This window comes from Mobula birostris, chromosome 22, assembly GCF_030028105.1.
Source record: "Mobula birostris isolate sMobBir1 chromosome 22, sMobBir1.hap1, whole genome shotgun sequence".
In the NCBI taxonomy this organism is placed as follows: Eukaryota; Metazoa; Chordata; class Chondrichthyes; order Myliobatiformes; family Myliobatidae; genus Mobula; species Mobula birostris.
In genome coordinates, this window is record NC_092391.1 from 6,293,959 (window position 1) to 6,316,247 (window position 22,289).

The 22,289-nt window shown below is 39.6% G+C and overlaps 1 protein-coding gene across 8 annotated transcripts in view; it reads right to left on the reverse strand.

Moving 5' to 3' along the window:
* The window catches only part of LOC140186043 (DENN domain-containing protein 1A-like), a 630,918-nt gene that overhangs the window by 422,975 nt on the left and 185,654 nt on the right, over positions 1-22,289 (reverse strand). The window contains exon 4 of one of the 8 annotated variants that reach the window (XM_072239859.1): positions 9,736-9,785. The exons of the other annotated variants lie outside the window; for them this stretch is intronic. Coding sequence (XP_072095960.1) covers positions 9,736-9,785 — 50 coding nt within the window. The remainder of the gene's footprint in view (positions 1-9,735; positions 9,786-22,289) is intronic. 8 annotated transcript variants of the gene reach the window in all.

Genomic DNA, 22,289 nt, shown 5'->3' on the forward strand with positions numbered 1-22,289 from the left:
AGAGGGCATGACTTAAGGATTGAAGGGCGCCCATTCAGAACAGAAATGCGGAAGAAATTTTTTTAGTCAGAGGGTGGTGAATCTATGGAATTTGTTGCCAAGTCATTGGGTATATTTAAGGCAGAGATTGATTGGTATCTGACTAGCCAGGGCATCAAAGGTTATGGTGAGGAGGCGGGGGAGTGGGACTAAATGGGAGAATGGATCAGCTCATGATAAAATGGCGGAGCAGACTCGATGGGCCGAATGGCCGGCTTCTGCTCCTTTGTCTTGTGGTCTTGATCAGCACCTCAACCAATTAACCCACCCCATTTCACTAATTTACCAATTAACCCACCCCCACAGCCCCACCACACTACTTTGGCCAGCTGGTAGTGTAGTGGCACCCACACTGGACTTGATGGCGAGTGGGCCAGGGTTTGAATCCATCCAGTACCTTGCACAGTTTCTATCCGTGCTAGGTTGATCATCTAGCTAGCAACACGGCCACGTAAAAAGACAAAAGTGATAAAGAAATGACAAGGTTGCCACCCACTGTGCCACAAGGTGCAGAAAGAAGAACAAAACCAACTACACTAGTTTACAAATTAACCCAAACCCCCATCACTACTTTATCATTTCCTGTCAGAGTCAGCTTTTGTACAGATACTCCTGTACCTAGACTCACTTAATGGACATACAATCAAACTATGTATATACGATAATCTTATGTATTTATATTTACCGCTTTTTTTGTTTTTAATGCTTGTGTTTTCTCATGCTGCATCAAGTCCAAGGTAACAATCATTTCATTCTCCTTTACACTCGTATACTGTACTGAATAATAACAATCTTGACTCTTGCATTGTGGTTTCTCCATTATTTATTTCTAAATAAAATCAAAGATTTAAACATTCACATTTTAGGTACAACTTTGGGATCTGTTATCACATCTATCATGGCCCTGGACAATTCAAAGCACTTCACAACCCCAATAAGATGCAGTTGATGAGTGAACTCTTGCAATTTTAGAGAAAACAAGATCTACCAAATAACAATGAGATAATACAGTCATAGAGCAACTTGTTCCACCCTCTGAGTGAAGACACTCCTCCTTCATTTTCCCCTTAAACATTTCACCTTTCAATCTTAACATAAGAAATAGGAGCAGGAGTAGGCTATCTGGCCCATCAAGCCTGCTCCGTCATTCAAGATCATGGCTGATCTGATCATGGACTCATCTCCACCTACTTGCCTTTTTCTCAGAACCCTCAATTCCACTACTATGCAAAAACCTATCCAACCTTGTCTTAAATATATTTACTGAGGTAGCCTCCACTGCTTCATTGGGCAGAGAATTCCACAGATTCACCACTCTTTGCGAAAAGCAGTTCCTCCTCATCTCCATCCTAAATCTACTCCCATGAATCTTGTGGCTATGTCCCCTAGTTCTAGTCTCATCTATCAGCGGAAACAACTTTCCTGCCTCTACCTTATCTATCCCTTTCATAGTTTTATATGTTTCTATAAGATCTCCTCTCATTCTTCTGAATTCCAGCGAGTACAGTCCCAGGCGACTCAATCTCTCCTCATAGTCTAACCCTCTCATCTCTGGAATCAACCTGGTGAACCTCCTCTGCACCGCCTCCAAAGCCAGTATCTCCTTCCTCAAGTAAGGAGACCAGAACTGCACACAGTACTCTAGGTGTGGCCTCACCAGTACCCTGTACCGTTGCAACATAACCTCTCTGCTCTTAAATTCAATCCCTCTAGCAATGAAGACCAATATTCCATTTGCCTTCTTGATAGCCTGCTGCACCTGCAAACCAATCTTTCGTAATTCATGCACAAGCACTCTCAAGTCCCTCTGCACAGAAGCATGCTGCAATATTTTTACCATTTAAATAATAATCTATTCTTTCATTTTTCCTTCCAAAGTGGATGACCTCGCATTTACCAACATTGTGCTCCATCTGCCAGACCCTTGCCCACTCGCTTAACCTATCTGTATCTCTCTGAAAGCACATCCTTCCCCTCCCCCCAACTTTCTGCTTTCTGCAGGGATCGCTCCCTATACGACTCCCTTGTCCATTCATCCCTCCCAATGATCACTCTTCTGGCACTTATCCTCACAAGCAGAACAAGTGCTACACCTGCCCCTACACTTCCTCCCTCACTACCATTCAGGGCTCCTAAACAGTCCTTCCAGGTGAGGTGACACTTCACATGTGAGTCTTTTGGGGTCATATACGGTGTTCAGTGATCCCGGTGTGGCCTCCTGTACAATGGTAAGACTCAGTGCAGATTGGGAGACCGTTTCACCAAGCATCTACGCTCCGTCCGCTAGAAAAAGTGGAATCCCCCAGTGACCACCCATTTTAATTCCACTTCCCATTCCCATTCCGATACATCCATCTATGGCGTCCTCCACTGTTGTGATGAGGCCACACTAAAGTTGGAGGAACAACACCTCATATTCCGTTTGGGTAGCCTCCAACCTGATGGCATGAACATCGATTTCTCAAACTTCCAGTAATGCCTACACCCCCTCTTCACTATTTCCCATCTCCTTTTCCCTCCCTCACCTTATCTCCTTGCCCACCCATCGCCTCACTCTGGTGTTCCTTCCCCCTTTTCTTTCTTCCATGACCTTCTGTCTCTTTCACCAATCAACTTCCTAGCTCTTTACTTCATCCCTCCCCCTCCAAGTTTCACCTCCCACCTGAAGTTTCTCTCTCCCCTCCCCCACCTTTTAAATCTACTCCTCAGCTTTTTTTCCCCCAGTCCTTCTGAAGGGTTTCGGCCTGAAATGTCAACTGTACTTTTTTCCATAGATGCTGCCTGGCCTGCTGAGTTCCTCCATCATTTTGTGTGTGTTGCTGAAGACACACACTGAACGTTTCAGGAACAACTTTTTCCCCTTTGCCATCGACCTTCTGAATGGACAATGAACCCATGTACACTACCTCACTATTTTTTCCTCTCTTTTTGTACTACTAATTTAATTTTTAATATATTCTTCTTATTGTAATTTATAGTTTTTATTATCTATTGCAATGTACTGCTGCTGCAAAACCACAAATTTCATGACATTTGTTAGCAATATTAAACCTAATTCTGACATCTATTCCAATGACAACAATTGATTATATATTGATCCATGATACTAGCCCTAAATGAACAATGAAGTAACTGGTGCATGTTCCGCCTTGATAATAAGAAGAGTATGCCAGTGGAAGTTGAACAGGAACAAACTCTATCCTGCTACTGAGCACAACCAAGTTGGTGAGGATTAAGTTCAAAGGTGAATGCATCACAAAAACTGTGCTAGCAACCAACTTTCTCACTGGTCTAATAGCCCTTCTCATAACTGAAACACAAACAAAAATCAATGCAACTCTAAAGGCTGCTGGATGAACAGAAACTGTACATCAGGCACAGTACACACATTTATGCAGCTTCCCGTATAATCCAGAATATAAACTAAACTCTATTTGAAAACAATTAGTTTCATTCTCCTTGGACCAAAGATCCAGGGAAATCGGGTGACACAGTAGCACAGTGGTTAGCGAAATGCTATTACAGTGCCAGCAACCCAGATTCAATTCCCACCACTGAGCGTAAGGAGTTCGTACGTTCTCACTGTGACCATTGTATCTACTGAGGGAATAATAAGACGTGTAAAGTTATCCGAATTTTGACTCACTTTATTTCTACAATAAAGTCGTGAGTTAAAATTGATTTAAAATCAATCAGAATCAGGTTTATTATCACCAGCATGTGACGTGAAATTTGTTAACTTAGCAGCAGCAGTTCAATACATAATCTAGAAGAGGAAAAAAATAATAAATAAAATAAAAATAATAATAATAAATAAACAAGTAAATCAATTATAGTATATGTATATTGAATAGATTTTAAAAATGTGCATTTAGGAATCTGATTGCAGAGGGGAAGAAGCTATTCCTGAATCGCTGAGGGCGTGCCTTCAGGCTTGTGTACCTCCTACCTGATGGTAACAGTGAGAAAAGGGCATTCCCTGGGTGCTGGAGGTCCTTAATAATGGACGCTGCCTTTCTGAGACACCGCTCCCTGAAGATGTCCTGGGTACTTTGTAGGCTAGTGCCCAAGATGGAGCTGACTAGATTTACAACCTTCTGCAGCTTCTTTCAGGCCTGTGCAGTGGCCCCTCCATACCAGACAGTGATGCAGCCTGTCAGAATGCTCTCCACGGTTAACTATAGAAGCTTTTGAGTGTATTTGTCGACATGCCAAATCTCTTCAAACTCCTAATGAAGTATAGCCGCTGTCTTGCCTTCTTTATAACTACATCGATATGTTGGGACCAGGTTAGATCCTCAGAGATCTTGACACCCAGGAACTTGAAGCTCCTCACTCTCTCCACTTCTGATCCTCTATGAGGATTGGTATGTGTTCCTTCGTCTTACCCTTCCTGAAGTCCACAATCAGCTCTTTCGTCTTACTGACGTTGTGTGCCAGGTTGTTGCTGGGGCACCACTCCACTAGCTGGCATATCTCACTCCTGTACGCCTTCTCGTCACCACCTGAGACTCTACCAACAATGGTTGTATCATCAGCAAATTTATAGATGGTTTTTGAGCTATGCCTAGCCACATAGTCATGTGTATATAGAGAGTAGAGCAGTGGGCTAAGCACACACCTGAGGTGTGCCAGTGTTGATCGTCAGCGAGGAGGATATGTTATCACCAACCCATAAAGATTGTGGGCCTCCGGTTAGGAAGTCGAGGATCCAATTGCAGAGGGAGGTACAGAGGCCCAGGTTCTGCAACTTCTCAATAAGGATTGTGGGAATGACAGTATTAAATGCTGAGCTATAGTTTGTGAACAGCACCCTGACGTAGGTGTTTGTGTTGTCCAGGTGGTCTAAAGCCGTGTGCAGACCCATTGAGTTTGCGTCTGCTGTTGTCCTATTGTGGCGATAGGCAAATTGCAATGGGTCCAGGTCCTTGCTGAGGCAGGAGTTTAGTCTAGTCATGACCAACCTCTCAAAGCATTTCATCACTGTTAATGTGAGTGCTACTGGGTGATAGTCATTAAGGCAGCCCACATTATTCTTCTTAGGCACTGGTATAATTGTTGCCTTTTTAAAGCAAGTGGGAACTTCTGCCCATAGGAGTGAGAGGTTGAAAATGTCCTTGAATACTCCCGCTAGTTGGTTGGCACAGGTTTTCAAAGTCTTACCAGGTACTCCATCAGAACTTTCTGCCTTGCGAGGGTTCACTCTTTAAAGACAGCCTAACAAGATATTAATATCGACGGAAAAGATCTAAGAATAATCAGGAATCTCTACTGGCAACAAAGTGCAGCCATACGGATAGACAACGAGATTGGTGAATATCAGCCAATAAAGCGAGGAGTCAGACAGGGTTGTGTTCTATCACCAGACCTGTTCTCCCTGTACAGTGAAAACATCATGAGAACCACACAAGACCTACCTGGAATAAGTATAGGAGGATACAATATCAACAACCTCTGCTATGCGGATGATACGGTACTGAAAGCAAACAGTGAAGTAAATTTACAGAAACTAGTATCTACCATCAACACAGAGAGCGAAAGACTTGGCCTAACCTTAAACAAAAAGAAAGCTGAAGTAATGGTAATATCGAAGAAACCTGATATCCCAAACTGTAGGATCGTATTGGGAAATGAAATCCTGAAACAAGTTCACAACTTCAAGTACCTTGGATCATGGGTAACATCTGATGGCAAATGCGAAACAGACATAAAAGCAAGAATAGTAATGGCAAGAACAGCATTTACAGAAATGAGAAACATCCTAACGAACAAGAAAATAACAATTGACATCCGTCTTAGAACTCTCAGCTGCTACATTCTTCCTATATTGATGTATGGCTGCAAGTCACGGACCATCAGAAATGCAATGGGAAAAAGAATCAATGCAGCAGAGATGTGGTTCCTCAGAAGAATGCTATGCATATCATATACGGACAGGATAACCAACAAAGAAGTTCTACAGAGAAGGAAAACAAAACATACATTACTTTAAAATAAATCAGAAAACAGCAATCAAAATTCTTTGGACTCATCATGCGAAGAGAGACATTAGAACATTTAGTTACAACTGGAAAGCTGGAAGGAAAAAGAAGCAGAGGCAGACAGAGAATGAATGATAGATGGAATAACATAATGGTTAGAAACAGGGGAGGCAACAACTACAATTCGGAGGGTCAGGGACCGTGATGGATAGAGAGACGTGATCGCCCACGCCGAACGGCAAGGCACCTGAATGATAATGAACATTGGCCTCTGAGATGGGGATCGCAGGGTCGTAAAGTGCAGCAGGGATCTTCACAACTGTGGTTGTGTTCTATTAAATTCCATATTAAATCAAAGATATATGAAGTAACACAATGGCATGGACAGAAAATTGCCTAGTTAATCAGAAAGAGAGAGTGGACTTAAATGGGTCTTAATCTAGTTACAAGATGTAACGAGTGATGTGCTACTTGACCTTATGTATAAAATGACTTGGGTGAAGGCACCGACAGAATGCAAAATTTTCTGAAGACACAACCTAGGTAGGAAAGTAAGCTGCAAAGGGAGGTTGCAAAGGAGCTGCCGCAAGTGATGAGGGTCTGAGTTCCTGCGAAGTGAACACAAGGAGGCTACAAAGGGGCTACCGCAAAGTGATGAGAGTCTGAAAAGTGAACACAAGGAAGCTGTAAAGGGGCTGCTGCAAAGCAACAGATTTCACAATGTATGTCAGTGATAATAATCCTGATTCTGAGAAAGGGATACATAAAGTGTAATTGAGAGGGCAATAATCTGGAAAATAGAATAGAATGTAGAAAAGATGTTAAGTTGTCCATTTTGTTACTTAGAATAAAAGTAGCATAATATAAAAATAGTGCATATAATTTGGAAAACTAATGATGTGTAAATATTTATCAGCAGGGGAACTAAATACAAAACTAAGAACATAGTACAGCACAGTACAGATTCTTTGGCCCACGATGTTGTGCCAACCTTTTATTCTACTCTAAGATCAATCTAACCCTTCCCTCCTACATAGCCCATCATCCATGTGCCTATTTTACTATCATCCATGTGCCTATCTAAGAGTCTCTTAAATGTCCTTAATATATCTGCCTCTGGGAGGGTGTTCCATATACTCACCACTTTCTAAAAACTTACCTCTGACATCTCCTTATACATTCTTCCAATCACATTAAAATTATGTACCCTGCTATTAGCCATTTCCACTCTGGAGAAAAAGTCTCTGGCTATCCACTCATTCTATGTCTCTTATCATCCTCCTTCGCTCCATCTTAAAATTATAGCCTCCCCCACCACCCACAGAAGCTAAACTTCAGTGATACAAGACATTGACAAGACCACATCAGGAACACCGTGCACGATATCATGCATATTTAAAGATGGATACGAACCCATCTAAAGGATTTTGGAGAAGGCTTATTAAACCAATACCAGGAATGAAGAAGCTGCTTTATGGGAAGAGGCTGGGATGGGCTAGGCTTATATCACTGGAGTTTAGGAGAGTCGGAGGGCAATTGATTGCAACATACAAGATCCTGACAGGCTAGATGTGAAGAGAATGTATCCTCCTGAGGGAAACCTAGAACCAGGGGTCACCGATTCAAAGAATGAGGTCAGCCATTTAAGACAGAGGTGAGGCATTATTTTTCCCTCAGAGGATTGAAATCTTTGGAACCCTCTTCCTCCAAGGGGAAGTGGGGGCAGGGTCTTTGCATATTTTTAAAACGTAGGTAGATAGATATTTGATAAGCAGGGTTGAAAGGTTACTGTGAGGACAAGACTGCAGGTTTGATCTTGCAATCAGATCAGCCAAGGTATTATGGGGTTGCCAGAACAAGCAGAGCGTCAAGCGAGCGGAGTCTTTTATTTATTTATTTAGAGATACAGAATGCAACCGGCCCTTCCGGCCCAATGAGCCTCTCCACCCAGCAACCCACCTATTAAACCCTCGCCTAATCAATTTGCAATGATCAATTAACCTACCAACCGGTTCATCTTTGAAACACGGGAGGAAACCAGAGCACCTGGAGAAACACCACATGCTTACAGGAAAGACATACAAACCTCTTAGAGACGACACTGGAGTTGAACTCCGCACACCGATACCCGGGCTGTAACAGCCTCATGCTAACCGCTATGCTACAATCTTCTCCTAACTGGCTTGTTCACCTGAATTTCAGCTTGACTTGTCACCTCAATGCATTCCGCTTTCTCTCTTCTGTTTTTGAAAAATAATACTTCCTTTTCTAAGCAACACACACAAAATGCTGGAGGAACTCAGCACACCAGGCAGCATCTATGGAAAAAAGTACAGTCAACGTTTCAAAACGTACTGTTTTTGCATTGATGCTGCCTGGCCTGCTGAGTTCCTCCAGCATCTTGTGTGTTGCTTGGATTTCCAGCATCTGCAAATTTTCCCTTGTTTGTGACTTTCTTTTCTAATTCTTTTTTCTCTCCTCTCAAATAATTTAACTTTGAAAACTTTTCTTTCCTAGGATTTCATTCTCCATTGTGTAAAACTAAGTCATCTCTCATGCTCCGACAACCGGAACAGTAGCAGGTTTTCCAAACTACCAAAACACTTCACGCACAATTGGCAAAATAGGAGACATTCCAACCGACAAGCAAACTTGCCCAAGGTGCCAAGCATCTTTTCCTCTTAAATGACACCTGGCATAAATCTCCAACCACAGATGCCACAAGGGACTGTGCTGCTCCGTAATGTGATAGTATTAATGCCAGCCAATCTTTATATCATCTCTATGGTAAAATACCAAGATTCCTCGAAGCACCGCAGCTGAGAATGGAATGTTTTTGTATATCCCATCATTAAATTAACAGGATAATTAAGAGATATTGGTAATAGCTATTATAATTAATAAAACTATCAAAATATTTTGCTTTCTCTTAACAGCATGTCACTAAAATCTTGGTTAACACTTCTGAAGATTTTTTTCCATATCCCAACACCACAGCATACACAACCCAACTTTAACATTATATCACTCAATAATAAATGCATAATAATAAACAATAAAACAAATACATCTTTACTAAAAACATTCTAAGTGAAAACATTTCCCAAGCTATCTATAGAGGGCGCTTTTGAGTAAGTACAAGAGTCTGCATTTAGTTTTGCAAACAGATTAAAGCTGATTTTAAAGAGCATGAATGCCTAATTTAAACAAAAATAAACTAAAATTAAAATTACTTGCATTAAAGGATTAATGGGACTGCAAATATCCGATCCACATTCTTTAAAATAAAGTACACTTTGCTAATTTTAAGTGAGTTCATTTTTCCTTTTTTGTTAACTTATAATTATCACTGCCAAAGTCTGGTGAATTATATTGTAGTGTATGAAACCAAGATGGTATGTGTAAACCACCCATGGCTGCACTCTGCTGAAGTGAAGATCTAATTTACAACTTCTCTCAGGCACTTCAGCGCTTTCAACTTTAAGAAAATAACAGAATTATGATGACACTGAACAGAATTATGATTGGGAGCACCTGCGGTAAATTACAATACCAGCTTAACAGGCAAATAAAAACAGTTTCCTCATTTTTATTTGCAAGGGGGAATGTTTTAAACAAGATTTTAAAGGCACAGAATACAACTATGACTCTTTGTTATTTACCAGAGCAATTTTATGGCATCTTTATCTCGTAAACTTTGCAATGATAACCGTACCTGTCCATATAGAAAGGGAAACAAAACTTGGTCAATGTCTGCAGAACTTCCTGTGGAGAGAAAACAGAGAACGTATGCATCTTGTGAGGCCAATAAATATAATATTAACCACACCATACAATTACACCTTCCACACCCCCCCAACTGCTACCCCACAACCCTACACCCACCCTCAGTTACTCCATGGCAACATGCAAGACAGACAAAGTAGTGGGGCACTTATCAATTGCAGAAGTCAGCAAGCAATCACAAATAATATCAAATTTCATTAAATAATGAATAAAGATTCACACATGAACAGGCTGCAAGGGCTACCTCATGCAAACTCCTGGGGGATTGGAGGTTGGGATGCTGAGTGTTAACTCCCCTCCTGGGATTCCCCTCAGCCTGACCATATGGATGATACTAAATAACACCAACCACATGGGCTTATCTCGGCCCAGACTGCCACTCCTGACAGTGCTTTGGCTGTTACCTAGAAACAGGGGCTGATGGGATTAGAAAACCAGTGGTACATTATGACAAAAGGAGACCAGAGAAAACAGCATCTTTCTCTATTTTATCTTTTTTTTTAAATAGGGGGTTCAAAATGTGAATACTTAATTGTTTTTTATTCTATCAAAAGCTATAGCTAAAACAAAATATTTCTCTTCCATCAAATACATGCAATGATAGACGATTAAAAGTTTAGTACATATTTCATTTTCAAAGTGCCAAGCACTGGGACAATATAATCAATAAAAATGCTGGGAAGCACAATACCTGTGTAGGCATTGAGACGGCAGAAAAACAAAGCAACTTTGGAAAATAAATATCTGAAAAAGGATGCTATACTGACTTCATCGAAATACCATTTATTAAAAACAATTTCAAAATTATGCCACAAATAAAGGAACTGTTTTCCTACTCCCATAGAAATTTGTATATAAAGTTCAATATATCTGACAATATTTGAATCAACATTATTAAGAATGTCTGAAATTATAAATTAATTATTTTGAACCATTTTTCCCAATGTTGTCAAACAAAACTGCTTTAAAAATATACTTTAATAGCTTCACAATATCAAAAGCTTTTCAAAATTTACTCTTCTATAAAGGAAACTATTTACATCCAGGAGCAGGAAATTATTTTTTTTTAAGAAATCTTCAATCTCAGATGACATTTGTGTGTTTGCAGCTTGCGGACTATATAGCTTACACAACGCAAATAATTTTCATAAAATGTTTTGTAATGTTAATTACATCTTCACTTTATATTCATACATTTTACATGTGGATGAAAAAAATAGCTAATTAAATTTTCCCATGGTCCCAGCAAACCAGTTCAAGCTGTGGCTGGATTGCCTAAAGCCAATTTGGACCTTGCTGATAAATTAAACATTACTTTGCACATGGAACAGTTCTCTATCGAGTGCTCTTGAATGCCGAACATTATAAATTCTTGCAGTGACTTCATTTTAAAAAGGCTGTCCACTCTTATGCGCAGTCATGGTAAAACATGCAAGGATTGTATTCCTTCAACAGGTTTTTCTACAGACTTATGAGTTCTAAATCATACAATGTAATTTTTCAACTGCAGCTGTAACCAAGTGGCAACAATAATTTCATTTTGGGATCTACTGCTCAGTTTTCATATTTTGAAACAGACCTCCCATGCATTAATTATCATAGGTACCTTAATGCAACACCCAAATTCTGAACTATTATCTTTTCATAGCAATGGAACTCCAACCATATTAGTGGATCTTATACCGGAACAAGTTCAGATTCACTGCAGTGACTGATATAGATAGCAAGCTGTATGCCACCAATCACCAATTCACTTTTCTTTCGTCTCTAGAGGTTTTGCGAATATCTCTACAATATCTTATTGAAACCTACTATACAGTTGCTAACAATTTTCAATGCACAAACAAAAAATTAGGGCATTTATTCAACATCTGCAGATTGATTGGTGTCCTATTGACTCGGGTTCTTATATCTGTCCAGTAGTTAATGACACCAGTCATGACTATACATTAAACTAAAGATGCCTTGCTGTTTAGTACACAATTTTGAAAGTAGTTTCTAATTATAACTAGAAAGTACTAGTTCGCTAATATATTTATTTTTCCAACAAAGGGACCAAACGTGCAAGCAGAATAAAAAGGATTTTACAATAACGGACTACTGCTGACATAAATGAAATCATCGCAAAGGATAAATTCTCAAGTCAATGGTATATGATTAAAAGATTATATGATTAAAATAGTGACATTATATTTTATAAATATCAGCGAGACAACCACATTATATTTAACACAAGGCACTGAGCTAGATTGTGCCAACTTCTTATAGATTGAGCAGAATTTATTAAACTTACTTTGTTAAATGTACTCAATTTAATAGCACACTAAATTTTAAAAAGCATAAACCCAGAAACATGAGCCAAAAGAAATGAAAAATCCCCAGAGAAGATATACATTGCTTTTAAACACAATTCAGAATTGGGTTTAATATCACTGGCATATGTTGTGAATTTTTTTTTGTTCTGTGGCAAAAGCAGTAAATTGAAATACATTTAAAAAACTATACACACACAATACATAATCAAATAATTAGCACAAAAAGGGAGCAAAAATGAGAAAAAGAGTGAGGAAGTATTCATGAGTTGGTTCATTGTCTACTCAGAAACTTACTCTGTAGAAAAACAAATCATCACCCAAGTGTTGAAGTCTGAACATAAAGGCAAAGACATAAATTAAGCAGTTATCAAAGTATCCACTCAATGCATAATTAAGCATTATTTTGATATGGAAAATGGTAGAAGGAATCTTCTGCTACAAATCCGCAATGCAATAAACCACATTAAGTATCGCAGCTGAACTATGTTTTATCTACTTTGTATATTTCTAAAGATCATACATTTCAAAATTCTACCGTTTCTAATTCCAACGATCATTTATTTTGAGAGTTGATTTCTGGCGTGTTATTTTTGAACAGGAAACTGTTATGTACCAAGCAGTCACATTTGCAAAGAGTAGGGCATGATCCACGTCTCTTGTGGGATTCCAAGCCGCCATGTCACTGCTGGCTTTAGGACATGCACCACCTGTCTCCATGTCCCTCAGGTTCCACTCTTTTCATTATCAAACTACTGCTGACATTATAAGCTTCACATGCACTGTCTAAAATCCTCACCGATCAATATCTCCAACCGTACACATATTGATGAATACAGCTCATCGATTAGATTAGCTTCAATTGCAAAGTTTTAAGCAAAAATACTAAGAGGTGCTGACTTCAAACAAAATGCTGCTGTGCAAAATATTCGATTGCTCATGAATTTATTCTTCTCTTCCATATTAATAAAGATTTTTATTCATATTTAACAATCTGAAATCAATGCATATCATTGCAAAGGAGTTACTACATGGTGCTTTGAAACAGGTATTTGTCAACTAATGGTTAAAACAGAATCAAGATTTTTTTATTGTGTTTTGTAGACCAAAATAAACTGGTTACAATTGCATACATTAGCATGTGCCTAGGCACAGACTTCGAGGCAAATAAGAATATATTTCCATTGTTTAGTGACGAAATTAGGAGTTTATTGAAACAAGTTCATTGTTGCAATTATAATCATCTCAAAAAGTGATAAAAAATAATTCCTTCTAAGGTTTTATCTCAAGCCCCTGAAGAGAGCTTCAGTTAGCAGGTTATTTGCTAAATTTTGATTTGTGTTAATTGAACCCTTTTGAACACTTGGGTCTTACGATTATACCATCAACTCACTATATAACACAGAGGATTCTTAGAAAAGACTTAGCTCTAGTTAAAATTTTAATAAGATTTTATTCCACACAATTAGAATTCATGACAATCATTCCTGTATTCCTACTGCAAATTAGTTCTGAAAACATCCCACAGTCAAAATCAACTATCTACAGGGCACAATTATCAAGAATTTCAAAATATGTATTTTCCTTACCATTTATTACTGTTTCTTGACAAATGTTTTGTTTAAAGAATGAGAATCCATGACGAAGTAGCCTCCAAGGTTTACTAAACTCAAAAACACCAGATAAGTGGAGAATCCTCACTGCATGCTATTTTTAAAAAGAAATTTCAGTGTTCAGCTGACCACTTTAAAAAATGGGTACTTCTTAAATTCAATCAGATTCAAATAGTAAAACAGTTTGAACTTAATTTTGTGAAATGCTTTCTTGTGGCGTGCAAATACATGGCAGACAAAAAGCTTATCGTTATCACTCTTGGGTCCATAAGTATATTTAAATTGTGGACCTTTTTATTAAAAAGATTTACAAAATCCCACAAGAAGGGAGACAGTCATTCAGCTTACATTTTGTTCTGGTTCTTTGAAAGAGCCACCTAATTAGTCCCAATAAAAACAACAAATATGTACTTGATACTGTGCACCTTACAAAATTTCCCTTCCATCTTTTACAAAACAATTTTTAAATTTCCATTCCCAATAGCCTTCTCTCCCAATTCTCCACAGTCTCTTTCAGACCACTACTGTCTCTGTCAAACAATTTCAAATATGCCTAAGCTCTGAGACTGCACTACAAACCTCCTTCAGTTTTCTCCTATTCTGCGCCCTGATGGAAGTGGAATCTGAAAAGAGTTTCTGGGCCCAAATCTAAATGCAAATCAATCTTTTCCTATTGTTTTTAAATCTACTCAATAGATGGCCAATAACAAATGCAATAGATCCCATAGTATCAACAGCCGAGATTAATTCCTCACTCCCGACTAAAGAAATTCCTCCTCATCTCTGTTCTTTCTATTCTGAGACTGTGTCCTCTGGTCCTAGACTCTCCCACTATATCTCCCTGTCAACCTTGTAGTCCAAGTTACACCTTCCACATTGGCCTGTCAGTTCATGCTGCTCAATTTAGCAGATTGAAGGATTATGAAGGCTTACAGAGCTGAGGTTGCAGTAGGGTTTTCTTCGCACTCTGCCACATTCCAATATTAAAGGTCCACAGTTTCCCCACTGCATGCGAAAAGATAGGTAGAGGGGTAGATAGCGTTAGAGAAGTAGGGAGTCTGCGGAAGGACAGACTGATTAGAACAAGGGTTTCCAACCTTTTTTATGCCTTGGGCTCCTACCATTAACTGAGGGGTCAGTGGACCCCAAGTAGGGAACTCCTGGATTAGGAAAATAGGTCCCAGACGGTTGTGGAAGCCAAGTCATTGGGTAGATTTAAAGTGGAGGTTGACATGTTCTTGATTCATAAGGGCATCAACAGTTACGTGAGAAGGCAAGAGAATGGGGTTGAAAGGAATAATAAATCAGCCATGATGGAATGCCAGAGAAGACTTGCTGGATTATGATATGACAGGTGCAATTTAATCCAGACAAACTTTGAAGTATTACATTTTGGAAAGTCAAATCTGGTAGGAAATATAGTGTTAATCCTGGGATCTCGGGAACATTGATGTACAGAGGAATCTTGGGGTGCAAGTCCATAAGGTCACTGAAAGTGGAGACACAGGTGGATAGGATAGTGAGGTGGCATTTGGTGTGCTTGCCATCATGTTGCATCTGCCCAAAACATGGTCAGATAGTACTCGAGGCATTGTGTACAGTCTTGATCGCCACACAACAGGAAGGGTGTGTTAGCAGCAGAGAGAGCAGTAGAAGGAATTCACCAAGATGTTTCCTGGCATGGATCGTTGGAGAGATGAATATATTCTCACTGGAATATAGAGGGCTAAATGATCTGATAGAGGGTTATGAAATTGAGGAGTAGGGTTTGATTAACAGTTTTTACCGCAGGTTTGGAACTCCAAGGCACAGATTAAAAGTTCAAGGTAAATTTATTATCAATGTACATATATGTCACCATATACTATGCTGAGATTCATTTTCCTGCAGGCATTCAAAGTAGATACAAAGAAATATAATAGAATAAATGAAAAACTGCATACGACAAAGATGGACAAACCACCAATATGTAAAAGACATCAAACTGTGCAAATACAAAAAATAATAAATAAGCAATAAATATCAAGAACACAAATTTGTAGAGTTCTTACGAGTAAGCCCATAGATTGTTTAATCATAGATTACTTAATGTCAGCAGTCTCAAAGAGCTCATTTTGCATTTTAAGATTCCAAGTCCAACTAATTCTTTTCATTGACGTGCTAGCTCTCTCATTCCAATATCCCTGCTAAACCATTTAATTATCCAAATAATGAATGTGTTGCACTTTAAACATCCCCATGATTACTTCTTTAATTTCTATTTAAATGATAGTAATACAGATACTCAGGCACCATCCTAACCCCATCCTGACTTCAATCAGTCCCTGACCAAAGCATAACAAACTGGAAACACAATCACAAACAAGAGAAAATCTGCAGATGCTGGAAATCCAAGCAACACACACAAAACGTCGGAGAAATGCAGCAGGCAAGGCAGCATCTATGGAAAAAAGTACAGTCGACCTCTCGCCCTAAAACGTCGATTGTATTTTTTTTCCATAGGTGCTGCCTGGCCTGCTGAGTTTCTCCAGCATTTTGTGCGTTGCTTGGAAATACAATGTTTATACATTATTTTTACTTTTCTTTAACCTCTCAATCCTTACATCAAATTAATATTCCAAAACTGGAACAATTTATTTTTTAACGAATTATCTCCTTGATAACATGAAGGATCTGGAAGGTATATGACTGCAAATATGCCTATTTGCAAGTAATCTATCCAATAAGGGTAATCAATGCTTATTTTTCATTACATGATTTTACATATGACCAATTATTTCAATTACCGGCTGTTAATACAAAGATGAAAATTAATTTCTTGGTTAATTACCTGAGCCTGTTTCAACACAATATAGTGTTCAAAAAAAATTAAAATAGCATCATTAAATGTTGATGTGAACAATCTCATTGAACCCAAGAGAAAAATCACTAATGTAACTTGGTGATAATTTACTCTTTTAACACATTAAATCACTTTTCATACTGCTAGTTACATTGTAAATACATGATAGTATTTATGCACATGTTATTCCAAATCTGTATTTTAAGCTGACCTTATTTTATATAAATCTTTATAATCGTTGAATGCTGTTTTTTTGGTTGCGTGTCGTGCCCGAACAACACACCACAGCAAATTCATATAAATGTATTTGGTGAATAAAGTAGACTCTTATATTAAGTTGATCCTCTTTCTTATATTGCAGAGTAATGTCAAGATGAACTGAAGTTTTCAAAGAGCGGAGTTTATTCCAAATACATTCAGTGGTCACTTTATGATATCCCTCCTTTAACTAACAAAGTAGCACTGAATACACGTTTGCAGTCATCTGCTGCTGTAGACCATCCACTTAAAGGTTTGACATCTTGTGCGTTCAGAAACACTCCTCTGCAAATCATTGTTGTAACGTGGTTTCTGAGTCTGAGTTCATGTTGCCTTCCTGTCAGCTTGAGCCAGTCTGTACACTTTCTTCCAACCTCTCTCTATAACAAGGCATTTTCACCCAAAGAACTACCACTCACTGGATGTTTTTCACACCATTCTCTGTAAATTCTAGAGGCTGTCGTGCATGAAAATCCCAGGAGGTTAGCAGTTTCTGAGGTACTCCAACCACCCTGTCTGGCACCAACAATAATTCCACAGGCAAAGTCACTTAGATCCCCTCTTCTTCTCCATTCAAATGTTTGGTCTGAACAAAACTGAACCTCTTGACCTTGCCTGTATACTTTTATACATTGAGTTGCTGCCACATGATTGGCTGATTAGATATTTGCATAAACAAGGTGTACAAGTGTACCTAATAAAGAGGTCACTGAGTATATGACCAATGATCTATTATTTTTCCTAATTACTTCAGCTGATGGTGCAGAGTTAAGAGTGGGGCAAATGATTTGCCAGTTGACTGTACAGCAACTAATGTCAAATTTATTCAAGAAAAGTGCATTTAAAGATCAAAAAGAACAGAAACAATAGCAGCTTCTCACAATAAAGCTGGATAATGATACAGCGGAGGAAGGGGAAAACAGAAATAAATCTAAGATAGTGAGCAGTAAAGATGTCAGGAAAGACAGGCAGGTGATGGGCAAATGTGTAGCCATTGGAATGAGTTGCAGTGCAAAAAAGTTGCAGTGAAATCAAAGCAAAAAGTATCAAATACTGGTCTTAAGGTGTTGTACTTAAATGCACGCAGCATAAGAAATAAGGTGGATGATCTTGTTGTACAGCTACAGATTGGCAGGTATGATATTGTGGCCATCAGTGAGACCTGGCTAAAGGATGCATGTCTCTGGGAGCTGAACGTCCAAGGATACACGGTGTATCAGAAGGATAGGAAAGTAGGCAAAGGGGGAGGCGTGGCTTTATTTGTAAGAAATGATATTAAATCATTAGAAAGAAGTGATATAGGATCGGAAGGTGCAGAATCTTTATGGGTTGAGCTAAGAAATCGCAGGGGTAAAAGGACCCTGATGGCAGTTATTTATAGGCTTCCAAACAGCTGCAGGGATGTGGACTACAAATTACAACTGGAAATAGAAAAGGCTTGTCAGAAGGGCAGTGTTATGATAATTGTGGGGGATTTTAACATGCGAGTAGATTGGAAAAATCAGGTCGGCACTGGATCTCAAGAGAGAGAATTTGTAGAATGTCTGCGAGATGGCTTTTTAGAACAGTTTGTTGTTGAGCCCACTAGGGGATCGGCTGTACTGGATTGGGTATTGTGTAATGAACCGGAGGTGATTGGAGAGATTGAGGTGAAGGAACCCTTAGGAGACAGTGATCATAACATGATTGAATTCACTGTGAAATTAGAAAAAGAGAAGCTGAAATCTGATGTGTCGGTGTTTCAGTGGAGTAAAGGAAACTACAGTGGCATGAGAGAGGAACTGGCCAAAGTTGACTGGAAAGAGACACTGGCGGGAAAGACGGCAGAGCAGCAGTGGCTGGAGTTTATGCGAGAAATGAGGAATGTGCAAGACAGGTATATTCCAAAAAAGAAGAAATTTTCGAGTGGAAAAAGGATGCAACGGCGGTTGACAAGAGAAGTCAAAGCCAAAGTTAAAGCTAAGGAGAGGGCATACAAGGAAGCAAAAATTAGTGGGAAGACAGGGGATTGGGAAGTCTTTAAAACCTTACAAAAGGAAACCAAGAAGGTCATTAAGAGAGAAAAAATTAACTATGAAAGGAAACTAGCAAATAATATCGAAGAGGATACTAAAAGCTTTTTCAAGTATATAAAGAGTAAAAGACAGGTGAGAGTAGATATAGGACCAATAGAAAATGATACTGGAGAAATTGTAATGGGAGATGAGGAGATGGCAGAGGAACTGAACAAGTATTTTGCATCAGTCTTCACTGAGGAAGACATCAGCAGTATACCGGACACTCAAGGGTGGCAAGGAAGAGAACTGCGCGGTCACAATTACGATAGAGAAAGTACTCAGGAAGCTGAATAGGCTAAAGGTCGATAAATTTCCTGGACCAGATGGAATGCACCCTCGTGTTCTGAAGGAAGTAGCTGTGGAGATTGCGGAGGCATTAGCGATGATCTTTCAAAAGTCGATAGATTCTGGCATGGTTCTGGAGGACTGGAAGATTGCAAATGTCACTCCGCTATTTAAGAAGGGGGCAAGGAAGCAAAAAGGAAATTATAAACCTGTTAGCTTGACGTCGGTGATTGGGAAGTTGTTGGAGTCAATTGTCAAGGATGAGGTTACAGAGTACCTGGAGGCATATGACAAGATAGGCAGAACTCAGCATGGATTCCTTAAAGGAAAATCCTGCCTGACAAACCTACTACAATTTTTTGAGGAAATTACCAGTAGGCTAGACAAGGGAGATGCAGTGGATATTGTATATTTGGATTTTCAGAAGGCCTTTGACAAGGTGCCACACATGAGGCTGCTTAACAAGATAAGAGCCCATGGAATTACAGGAAAGTTACATACGTGGATAGAGCGTTGGCTGATTGGCAGGAAACAGAGAGTAGGAATAAAGGGATCCTATTCTGGATGGCTGCCGGTTACCAGTGGTGTTCCACAGGGATCAGTGTTGGGGCCGCTTCTTTTTACATTGTACATCAACGATTTGGATTATGGAATAGATGGCTTTGTGGCTAAGTTTGCTGACGATACGAAGATAGGTGGAGGGGCCAGTAGTGCTGAGGAAACGGAGAGCCTGCAGAGAGACTTGGATAGATTGGAAGAATGGGCAGAGAAGTGGCAAATGAAGTACAATGTTGGAAAGTGTATGGTTATGCACTTTGGCAGAAAAAATAAACAGGCAGACTATTATTTAAATGGGGAAAGAATTCAAAGTTCTGAGATGCAACGGGACTTGGGAGTCCTCGTACAGGATTCCCTTAAAGTTAACCTCCAGGTTGAGTCGGTAGTGAAGAAGGCGAATGCAATGTTGGCATTCATTTCTAGAGGAATAGAGTATAGGAGCAGGGATGTGATGTTGAGGCTCTATAAGGCACTGGTGAGACCTCACTTGGAGTACTGTGGGCGGTTTTGGTCTCCTTATTTAAGAAAGGATGTGCTGACGTTGGAGAGGGTACAGAGAAGATTTACTAGAATGATTCCGGAAATGAGAGGGTTAACATATGAGGAACATTTGTCCGCTCTTGGACTGTATTCCTTGGAGTTTAGAAGAATGAGGGGAGACCTCATAGAAACATTTAGAATGTTAAAAGGCATGGACAGAGTGGATGTGGCAAAGTTGTTTCCCATGATGGGGGAGTCTAGTACGAGAGGGCATGACTTCAGGATTGAAGGGCGCCCTTTCAGAACAGAAATGCGAAAAAATTTTTTTAGTCAGAGGGTGGTGAATCTATGGAACTTGTTGCCACGGGCAGCAGTGGAGGCCAAGTTATTGGGTGTCTTTAAGGCAGAGATTGATAGGTATCTGAGTAGCCAGGGCATCAAAGGTTATGGTGAGAAGGCGGGGCAGTGGGACTAAATAGGATAAAATGGATCAGCTCATGATAAAATGGCAGAGCAGACTCGATGGGCCAAATGGCCTACTTCTGCTCCTTTGTCTTACGGTCTTATAAGTTCTCCACCAATTGCAGGAAGTTATATTAATAATTTTTCATAAAAATCAATCATGCCAGCTAAAGTTCCTTTTTAACACAACATTTTGAATTTTTCTGGAATGGCTTTGTAATTAAAAATCATTTTTCTACATGAGTTTGCATTATATAAGACTCTTATTGCTTATGTTTTACGGTCATAGAGTTATACAGCACAGAAACAGGCCCTTTGGCCCAACCCATCCTTGCTGACCAAATTGTTTACTTGAACTAGACCCACATTTGGGCCTCACTTCACTTAGTCTTTCCTCTGTATGTACCTATCCAAATGTCTTTAAAATATTGAAATGAATATCTTTGAATAATGATAGGCATGGTGAATTTACGTATTTTGAGATACAGTGCAGAACAGGCCCTTCAGGCCCACCAAGCTGCACTGCCCAACTATCCATCTATTTAAGGCCACAGACAATAAGACATAGGAGCAGAATTAGGCCATTCAGCCCTTCGAGTCTGCTCTACCATTCCATCATGGCTGATCCAGATCCCACTCGACCCCATACACCTGCCTTCTTGCCGTATCGCTTGATGCCCTGACCTATCAGGAAACGATCAACTTCCACCTTAAATATACCCACGGACTTGGGCTTCACTACAGTCTGTGGCAGAATATTTCACAGATTTACTACTCTCTGGCTAAAAAAAAAATCCTTCTTTCCTCTATTCTAAAGGGTCGCCCCTGAATTTTGTGGCGGTGTCTTCTAGTTCTGGATACCCCCACCATAGGAAACATCCTCTCCACATCCACCCTGTCTAGTCCTTTCAACATTCGGTAAGTTTCAATGAGATCCCCCTGCAATCCTCTAAATTCTAGTGAGTACAGACCCAAAGCTGCCAAACCTTCCTCATATGTTAACCCCTTCATTCCCAGAATCATCCTTGTGAACCTCCGCTGGATTCTCTCCAATAACAACACATCCTTTCTGAGATACGGGGCCCAAAACTGTTGACAATACTCTAAATGCAGCCTGAAGTGTCTTATAAAGACTCAGCATTATCCCCTTGATTTTATATTCTATTCCCCTTGAAAGAAATGCCAACATTGCATTTGCCTTCTTTACCAGACTCAACCTGTAAATTAACCTTCTAAGAGTCTTGTACAAGGACTCCCAAGTCCTTCTGCACCTCTGAAGTTTGAACCTTCTCCCCATTTAGAAAACAGTCTGCACTACTGTTCTTTCTATCAAAATGCATTATCATACGTCTCTCAACATTGTATTCCATCTGCCACTTTTTTGCCCATTCTTCCAATTTGTCTTAGTCCTGCTGCAATTGCTTTGCTTCCTCAGCACTATCTACCCCTCCACCTATCTTCATATCATCTGCAAACCTTGCCACAAAGCCATCAATTTCATTATCTAAATCACTGACGAACCATGTGAAAAGTAGCGGTCCCAATATTGATCCCTGAGGAACACCACTAGTCACTGGCAGCCAAGCAGAAAAGGCCCCTTTTATTCCTACTTGCTA